Here is a 10,236-nt window from a genome sequence, read left to right as displayed (position 1 = left end):
AGGTCGAAGGGGCCGTAGTCGGTGGGTGGTGGTGGTTGGAGGGATCTTAGTCTGCTGGCAATAGTGGTCGGAGGTAGACTAGGTGATGGAAGTTCGATGGTGATGATCGGGCGAAGGTTAAGCAACGGTGCTTGGGCGACGAGGGTTCACCAGCAGTGGTGTTGTGACAATTGTAGGTTTAGCATCTAGATTGATTTGTTCTAACCCGATTAAAAAAGTTGTAAGAAAAATATTTGGGGATGAAGAAGAAGATGTTTATAGCCGTTTTGGGTCATTTTCAACCGTCGGCCAAGTTCAGAAAGTTGTCAGAATCGAAGCGGGTCACATTACAACTATCTCAATTTTTTTAAATATAAAGTTTTTAACTAATTTTCTGATCAAATTTCTATTTTCGTTAGTGAAAAATACTTATAACTTTACACTAATAAAACTTTCACCGAGTAACTTTGTATATGTTATAGATTATGATTACGCACATTTGAAACATTTTCAATAAATTTTACAATGATTGTTGAAATTTATGAGATTTTTATGGAATAGAAAATGATATAGACTCTGAAAAATATTATTGTATTATATTAAAAGTCTTAAAATATTATCTTACACAATTCCTAATAATTTTGTTTATTTTTTGAAAATGTGCATTTTTTTAGTGAGATTTTTTGTTGCCTATCATTATAGAAAGCTGCCTAAATCTTACAATTGTTAGAAGTTCATTATGTGTTCCACGTGTCACTTCTGAGAAAATGAATATCTGATTCTGAAAATAGGATATTTACCAAAGAAATCAAGGTTCGTCCGATTCTGAGCTACAGGGAAGAACTATAAATAATTCTAGCCTATAATGTCCAAAAGCTAAGGAGTAAACAAATTTCTATGCTCAAGGTTTAGTGGAAGAACAAGGTTAAAAGAGAAGCTACTTAGAAAAAATTCTAAGGTGCGATAATTATATTCTGATTTGTTTTTGTGATCTGAGATATGATTTTTGAAATATCGAGGATGACATTTTTCTGAAGAGGGGAGAGTTGTGACACCTTATAGGTTCAACATCTGGATTGATCTATTCTGATTTGATTGGAAAAAGTTGTAAGAAGAAGATTTGAAGAGGAAGAAGATGATTTTTTAGCTACTCGGGTCATTTTCAGCCGTTAGAATGTTGTCTAGATCGAGTAGATCACATTACACCTATATCAATTTTCAAAACTACAAAGTTTTTTTTTTCTAATTTTTCAATCAAATTTATGTTTTCATTAGCAAAAAATATGGATAACTTTGTACTAGTAAAACTTTTATCGCATAACTGTTTTTATATTATTGAGATTACAATTATGCACATTTTAAATATTTTCTAAAAAATTTTACAACCGTGGTTTTAAAATTTGTGGGGCTTTTATTGAACAGAAAAATATATAGTCTAAGAAAAATAGTGTTGTAGTACGATAAAATCCTAAAATATTATTTTATACAATCCCTGATAATTTAGTTATTTTCTAAAAATATATTTTTTTCTCTAGTTGGATTTTCTATTGCCTAATATTATAGAAAACTGTACAATTTGACAAATGCTCAATTAATTACTCTTTTACTGTTGTAATGTGATGATATATGTGCATATGTGATTAAATATTTATTGGGAGCATTAAGAAGTCAGAATTCTCTAAGATTTTGTTTGTGTTAGGGAACAATCGGGAGCTATAAGGGGCTAAAATCCTTTTAGATTATGTCTGAGACATGGATATGTGATATGTTCTGATGCTATAAATACAAAAGGGAGTTATAAGGAGTCAGAATACTTTGACATTTTATCTGGATTTAAGAAACGTGATTTGGAGTACTCTATGATATGCATTGCAATTTATTTATCTACTAAATATTGTTATTTAAATAATTGGATAATTATTATGCTCGTATTACATTTCAGTATAATAATTTATCAGACTACTTTTAATTATTTTTAAATATTAAATAAAATATTTAATAAAATAATTTAAAATTTTAGATCGAATTGTATGCCTTAATGAGTTGTTGTAACTCACTATTGTTTGCTTATGCTTTACAGGATTTAGGAAAGGAAAGGAGATTGTCGATTAATAGTTCAGGATTAGATATGAACTTATAGGTATTTCTTTATTTTGATTTTTGTACAGTCATGACTAATATATTATTCAGTTCAGTAGATTCTACATGTAGTCACGTATTGTAGTGTATATATTTTTTGATGAAATGAAAAAAAAAACCCGATGGATGAATTTATTTTCAGTATTTAGATACTTTAGTATTTTATAATTTGTAATTTATTTCAAATTAATATTGACAAAAAATCTAACAAAATTTTAAAACTAGATATTGGGATATGACTGTCACAACTCAATACAATAGGACCTATCCTAGTCGGTTTGGGTTGTGATAGGTGTCGGGGTGAAGCTCTGAGATTATTCAAGCCTTATAGCTCTCTTAAACTTTAGCCTAAGGTCAAAGCTTTCAAAGGTCCAAGCCCCCATTTCATGTGAGAATATGCGATCTATTTATAAATTTTGATAGTGACATGATTCGTAAATATGAAGAAGTTATGAGGCAAATTTCATAGTGTTTCATCGGTTGACTCATACTGATTTCATCGATCATTTATCAAATATTTAAGCATCTTAATAATATCATAATGAAGAAATATTAGGCTTGACTGGCTTGTTGGATTTGTCTCATCGAGCCGCTCAGTTTGACTATATAAGCATGCCATATTTGAATATCATTTGATTTTTCGGTTAATACTTTGGAGCTTCTAAATATGCTATAATCCCTTGATTGGAGTTCATTTGGGCTAGGATTAGATCGATTTTGATATCGTTAGGTTTTGTTTTGCCCAAACATTCAATTTTAAAAGTTTTCAATTAAGATATGACTTGCCATTCGTGTTAGATTAAGGCGATTTTTGATGACATACTAATAATAAACAAAATTTCAGGTTGGATGATAGAATGCATAACTTGAATGATGCATTTACTTCTTGATATTTAGTGAATAATGTTTCATTAAATCAGTAAATTAAAAAAATATATACTTCTGAAAATTTAAGTAAATTAAAATTAATTCAATTATACTTAATGGATAAAGTTTTCGTACAATATTAAAATTTATCTATTTATAAATCCAGCATTCTCATATTAATTATTATTTGACATTAAAATTTAAAAAAAATCTTAATTTTTTCTTTGTAGGAATCCCAACTATTTGATGCTTAATTTTTTTTTTTTTTTACAAATAAATAAAATCAAGATAAAAAAGGCCATAGTGATTTCGATTTTTAAGCTCACCACCGGCGAGTTTGTTGGCGCTGTCATGTCTGGAACTTAGCCCTATTCGCCGGAAAGATTTCAAATTTCTGAGCTGATGAGGAAGCCCCATCGCCCCGTCACTGGCAACGATCTCCTTCACCGGAACAAAGTCCTAGCTCTTCTCCTCGGTCTTCCTATCCTCGCATTTTTCCTACTTCTACCAGCCCTTCGTCGCGGCCATACTTCCCCTAACAGCTCTTCTGGTACCCTCCCTTTTTCCGCCGATCGTCAGCCTCCCAAGCTTGCATACTTGATCTCTGCTACCCGTGGCGAGGGGCGTCGTGTCAAGCGGCTTCTTAAATCGGTATACCACCCGTGGAACTATTACCTTCTGCACGTAGACCTTGCTGCATCGCCCGAGGAGCGGCAGGATCTGAAGGAGTACGTCGGATCTGAGCCGGTATTTGTTAAGTTCGGTAATGTGCAGGTGGTGGAGAACGCTGAAGTGGTAAGGTTCAAAGGGCCGACGATGATGTCCTCCACGCTTCACGCTGCAGCCATTTTGTTGAGAGAGGCTAAAGATTGGAGCTGGTTTATAAACCTTGATGCAGCTGATTATCCTCTCATATCCCAGGATGGTATGCTTCCGCTTCTGTGTTATGGAATTATAAAAAATGGTACTTGGATTTTTTTTTTCTCATTAAGTAAATAAGGATAGAATGAAATCATTGTTGTGGGCCTTGTGGAGGATAACATTGCTGTTTCTTGATTCCTAGCAACATGGAACTGGATTGAAATTTGAACGAAATTCAAAAGCTGTTTCCTTAAGTTGGAAATGAGCAGCATTGTACTGATCTTTATTTTGCTTTCACTACCTTTGGGAATCCACACTTTTTGTTGTGTCCTGCAAACTGACTTTACATGAGAGCTCTTTCCACCAGTGGGGCTTACTTGTCATTTATTTTCTTCATTACAACCTTTATTTGTCTGCTTGTTCAATCTAAGTAAAATATAGTTCTCTGAATTGTCAAAGCATGTTTCTTATTTTTGGTATCTTTTGCTGCTGAGATTCCTCAATTTTTGGGGCTGCTTGACTACAAATAGGCTTTTGTAAATCCTGTAACTCCAAATTTAGTAAAGCTTGATAGGATTAAAACATGGAAAATGTCTGTCATGAAAACTATTGAATTTTGTTAAATCTTAATAAGTTATTTGGCTTTTTGTTTATGGATTTAAGATTTACGAGGGCAGTAATCCTTACAATTGATTAACTTATGCGAATTGTGGGATTTAACAAATTCAGTATTTAATTTAAGAGATTTGAAATGTGATTTATGAAAATGATAGAATGTAAACTCAACACACTTTTATTTGGTAGGATTTAAGTTTAAATCTTGCTTAAATCCTCTAAATAAGATACCAAACAGCCCCTTCAACTTATCATGTGCACCATTAGCCTATAGCTCATGCAACCATGTTCGTCGCATCAAAATCATGCTGAAAGATCTTAACAAAATAAAATAAAATATGCAAATAATCACTTCCTTTCAACCTTACAACTTACAAGACACAACACCACTTTCAACTTGTAAAAAAAATCAATACAACTTACAACTTGTAATAAAAAACTGGACATAACACAACTTACGACGAATCAATGTTTTGAGAAGAAAGATACATGTGGAATGAGAATCGTGGATAGAAGAATAGATAGAATCCGAGATGAAATATAAGAAGGAAGGTAAAAGGGATTGCTCGCAAGATATGACAAACCCGTATGTTTCCCATTCCAAATATTCATCGCATATCACTCTCTCACAAAGGAAATTAGCCACTATTTATAGGAGAAAGAAGGGAAAAGGACATTTATTATCCCACATAAATGTGCCGCCAAAACAGATTATAAAACCCATCCAAATCAGCCTATACATGGAGAAGTCAGAGCGAACAACACATGGATCAGTAAGGGGAAGAAACTGAGCAACCAACAACAGGGAAACCGAGAAAACAACTGGGAAACTGTGCATCCAACAGTAGGGAAACCAAGAAAACAGCTGGGAAATCGAGCACCCACCATGGGAAGTCCAAACAACAGTAGGGGAAATGAGCGAACAGTAGAGAAACTGAGTAGAGAACAAAGAAACTGAGCGGGCAGCAGGAAAACAGTGAAAAACAGGGAAAACCCGAATGGCCAACAGGAAACTCAGGGGCTAACAGCAGGAAATGAACAACCACAGGAGAAAGAGAGCTAGAAACATAAGTGAAAAATAAAAAACAATATATAATAGCTAGCCTTGACTGCATCATTATGTCCTTTGTATTTCATTTTGTAAGCATGCTATAAACTAGAAGACCTTCTTGATCATATTGGGTTGGACTCATATCTTAAGTTCACCATCTAATTCATCTGTGAGCGCTAATTTTATTGTTTTCACAGTTTCCCTCTTTCTCTCTCACGCACACTCTCTCTCTTTTACAATATTTTCCCTTATTTCTTCTGTTGTCTTTATATTCTGACTCTACGCCTCTCTTGCTCAATATTGCTCACATGTACCATCATGTTAAAGAGATAAAAACACTAGGTTCAAATTTTATGGGCTTGTATCTTCTTATACAACATCAAAATGTTGGAACAAAGGTAACAATCTAGTGTTATACAAAATTGCTTGAACGAGTTAGTAGTAAATTCTCATATAGTTAGGGCCGATCTAAAAAGTTTTTTTTTTTTTGTTAAACTTGTGGTATTATTTTAATCCACAAAGTTTTCTTAATATATTCTCAAGTTAAACAATGAGAAATCAATTTAATAAATTTATAATTAATCACAATGAGATTAATGTCTGACATGAGTTACATATAATTTAGCAAAAATAATAATTTATAGTTACTCCAAGTATTAAGGAGGAAAGCTCAAGGTATCAATGTCAAAATTCCTCTAACAAACTTTCCAGCAAATATCTTCATTGTTGGATTAGTAGCAAGGTGTTTATTGCAACTTGCAAAGAAAAAAAAAAAAAAGAGAGAGAGAGGCGAGAATATTATAATCTCACCACTAGCTGACACAGCTTTAACATTGAGCTAGTGATGTGACTCATCTTATGATTTTTTAAAGCTTTGACCGCACACTCTCTCTTCCTTTATGCTCTAGCTCTTAAAATTTTATTTTTATGAAAACTTTGACCCTAAGTTGTAAATTCTGAACCAAGTCGTGAAAGGAGGGATGGTGTGGTGAGCCGGGTCATTTGATTGGGTAACTCAAGTGGTGCATGCTTGAGTCAACGGCAACATGTTCCCCTATGTTGGATCTACCCTTGCATGTAGTAATTGACAACAATGAATGGATAAGAATTCATTAAGCCAAGCAGCAAGTTATTAAGTGAAGGCTAATTACTTGGTAATGATTAATGTCTGGAATCTGTAATACCTAATTACCTACCCAAAATAGTTGGGAAATGTTAAAAATGAAGATGACGGTTATGTTGATAGGTGTAATTGCATTCTTGAAACCATGAAGCCATCAACAAAATTATCATTATATTTCTGTTGACTTTTTTCTTGATGAACAATTAAGAGATCAAATCCGAGCCCCTGTGGCTAGTTTTATGTCATCATTTACATATGTTAATTTTTTTTTGTTGGGAAGTAAACCACACACAATAAAACAAACAAGAATAGATAACAACGGAAATGAGCACTAGGATTTAACTTGGAAAAAATTCGAAATGAGGAAAAACCACGGAGCCACACCAACCTAAGAAAGTTAGTATGAAATTTGAGGAAATTGTACATATCTGATTTATCTCTCACTCTCTCCTTGTCTACTTCACTCATCGTTCTCATCTCAAAACACACAAAGAGATGCACATATACAACACCAAGGGATGTAACACTTCAAGTTAAGTATGAAAACAAGAAAGAAAACTACATAGCTCGACTCGTAGCACTGTGATTCCATGGTTTGGAGCGCCGCGACACTCCTCTCTTTGTGTCACCTGACTTCCAGCTCCATCGTGTTGGCTCTGGAGCCCCACAACACTCTGTTGTTTGTCTCCAAGTCAAGATTATTGCTCCATCGTGATGTATTCTACAACATCGCGACATTGTACGGGAAAAAAAAAACTTTTTTTTTCTATGGGAGCCCCCCTTGCAACCTCCCGACGAGCTCGACTGACAAAATTGAGATTTGAGCCAACAGCACAACCCAATTGATCGACACAATCAAATGCCATACATAACTAAAATTCTCTATCTTGTTTCTTTGGCGTTTAGCATGTGATTTTGTGTATATTTGCATGAATGTCTTTTGGAAAATACATCAATTATGTCCAGGCATCGAAAACTTTTTTTTTTTTTTTTTGAAAGAAACTATTACTTTTGTCTGTCCCAAATGGCGCTATTGGAATGCCAACTGGGTTTTTATGCTATTTGTGCTGGTGAAAAACAGAAGTTTATATCTCTATGGATATACTTTATGTCTATTTCTCCATTTTCATGTGGAGTGAGGAGTTGAGCATGTTATAGCATGGTGAGCTTTTAGATTTTGTATGACATAAAATGTGTAAATATGTAGTTATCAACGTTGGAATAAAAGGATAAATTAAGCATGTATAAATAAGGAGATTTGACAAATGTTTTGCCAGTCAATTTCATGTATCCCTCATTTGAGTCGCTAGAGAAGATTTTCATTTGGGTGTGTTTGAAGGCGAAATCTAAACGCAAAACTCCATCCTGCTATTTGGTAATAAAGGGACATCTCTGGCCATGCTAAGTGGCCGTAACATTGCTTACAACTTCTTTTTGTTAATTTGTTCTTATTACTGCAGTTTTTATGTTTTGAAGATGGTGTTGTAAATTTATATATATTTTTCCATGCTAACTGCAGATCTTATTCATATTCTATCATTCTTGCCGAGGGATCTAAACTTTGTCGAGCACACAAGTAATATTGGTTGGAAAGAGTAAGTGCCTTTTATTGTTGGTTACCTATCTTTGTAAATTTTGCAATTTGAGAAGCTAATTTATCTGCTTTTTTTTTTAAATTTTCCCAGCTTTTTAATGTTTTTAAAATCACATATGCAGGCATCAAAGGGCTAGGCCTATTATTGTTGATCCAGGGTTATATGGCTCTGATAAAACAGAAGTGTTTTGGGCCAAAGACAAAAGATCCTTGCCTTCGTCTTTCAAATTATTTGTAGGTACTGTACTATATTACAAGAAAGAAACCTAAGATATATTTTTTAACAAAATAAGATATTCTCTGAAGTCATCGTGGGGAATGACAATTAAAACAGGCATTTGAGCCACTCTTATTGTTGATTTTAGCATTCTTCTCATTCATATAAAACTCACATATAAAAGTTGTAGAACTGTGATGTTCTATTTTAATATTCTTTCATCTATTTGTCACTTTTTTTTCTTAACAACATATGAAATAAATGATTTAATGAATTCATATTTAATAAAAAAAATTAAATAAAAAATAAATTTATTGCATACAATTTATATTTTAAAATTCAGTCATATTAAACTTATGTGATGCTTTTGATATCAATTATTAAATTAGTTAATGAAAGAAAACAATAATTTTAAAAAGATTAATACAATACCCTTTTTAAATTCTAGTAACACTCGTATACAAGTAATTTGAATTTTTTTTATTCGATCACATATTGATGGGCCAATATTTTGTGGGCTTCATTTAGGAATTTTGTTTCTATATATGTATTACAAATGTCTTGAAAACCTATGGTTACAACTGTAAATATGTGATCGAATAAAAAATACAATTTATATTTTGTGGGCTTCATTTAGGAATATCGTTTTTACTTTATAGTTACATGCGGGAATCCTTATGGTTCAATGATTCAAAACTGTTATTTGAGACCTTTTTGCTTGTTTTTCTGTCAATAATGAATTGCTCAAATTATGCTTTATTAAAATTTGAATACAATAATGCATTGTTTCATTCTTTTATAGAGAAAATGTTAAATTGCAAGTTTCAAATTATGGTTTTAGGATAAAATTTCCAAATTTCATTGAAAACTTTTCAAGTGAGTACTGTTTTCTATGAAAAATGAAGGATATAGTACTGCTGACTGTCTTTAGATTTAATCATGTCATAACTTCATATGGCAAGATTTCAAGTACAATAGAATCTTTCTGGTTCATCAATTTTTCTGTCTTTCCTGACTGCAGGCTCCTCTTGTGTGATTTTAAGCTGGCCTTTTCTCGAATTCTGCATCTTGGGTTGGGATAACCTTCCTCGAACATTGTTGATGTACTATACAAATTTTCTAGCTTCCAGTGAAGGCTACTTCCACACTGTTATATGTAATTCAATGGACTTTCAGAATACCACCATAAACCATGATCTACGTTTTAAGATGTGGGATGACCAGCCCCGTCAAAGCCCCATGAACTTGACTTCAGAGCATTTTAGCCAGATGGTGGACAGTGGAGCTCCCTTTGCACGCACTTTTGTAGAAAATTCGCCGGTTCTAGATCAAATTGACCGCGAACTTCTGAAGAAGTCGAGGGGCGAATTCACTCCAGGTGGATGGTGCTTGGGAAGCTCAAAGCCTAGGATAGATACTTGTACTGTTTTTGGCAAGGCTAACATAATCAAACCAACTGCAGGTTCAAGGAGGCTGGAGGGGTTGCTTTTGAAGCTCTTGGACGAGGAGAACTTCAGACCCAGGCAATGTAAATAGTTAGAGGATTGATCTAGGAAAGTGTGATATATGTTAATACCAGAGCAAATTTATTCTTCAGACAGCTCTTTCTTCTTCTTTTTGTATCTATATCTGAGCAGAAACGAGAGGTTCATGTATACAACCGTTAATACAGTTAAGAAACTTCCAATCTTTGCTCACTGTATGAAACAACTTTCTTCATGTTTTATCACTGATGTTATTACCTATGTTAATATAACTATGAAATTAATGAGTTTTTTTTAATAAGATCA

General features: G+C 33.4%; 1 protein-coding gene across 3 annotated transcripts; it reads left to right on the top strand.

The window, feature by feature from the left end:
- The first annotated feature begins 3,285 nt into the window (after window positions 1–3,285).
- On the top strand, window positions 3,286–10,236 carry LOC110114828 (beta-glucuronosyltransferase GlcAT14C). 3 transcript variants are annotated; one of them, XM_028694415.1, is made up of 5 exons: window positions 3,286–3,636; window positions 3,760–3,910; window positions 8,155–8,230; window positions 8,352–8,467; window positions 9,468–10,236. In XM_028694415.1, exons 1-5 carry the CDS (start codon window positions 3,388–3,390, stop codon window positions 9,980–9,982), a joined length of 1,107 nt encoding a protein of 368 aa, XP_028550248.1. In that variant the 5' UTR covers window positions 3,286–3,387; the 3' UTR covers window positions 9,983–10,236. The 3 variants fall into 3 exon arrangements, with proteins under 3 accessions (XP_028550248.1, XP_020703501.1, XP_020703500.1); XM_020847842.2 differs by having other exon boundaries at window positions 3,287–3,910; window positions 9,468–9,824; window positions 9,909–10,236; XM_020847841.2 differs by having other exon boundaries at window positions 3,287–3,910.

The sequence above is a fragment of the Dendrobium catenatum genome, unplaced genomic scaffold (genome assembly GCF_001605985.2).
Source record: "Dendrobium catenatum unplaced genomic scaffold, ASM160598v2 fragScaff_scaffold_484, whole genome shotgun sequence".
Lineage (NCBI taxonomy): Eukaryota > Viridiplantae > Streptophyta > Magnoliopsida > Asparagales > Orchidaceae > Dendrobium > Dendrobium catenatum.
The sequence above is the reverse complement of the archived record's forward strand: the minus strand, read 5'-3'. Positions and strand labels throughout refer to the sequence as shown.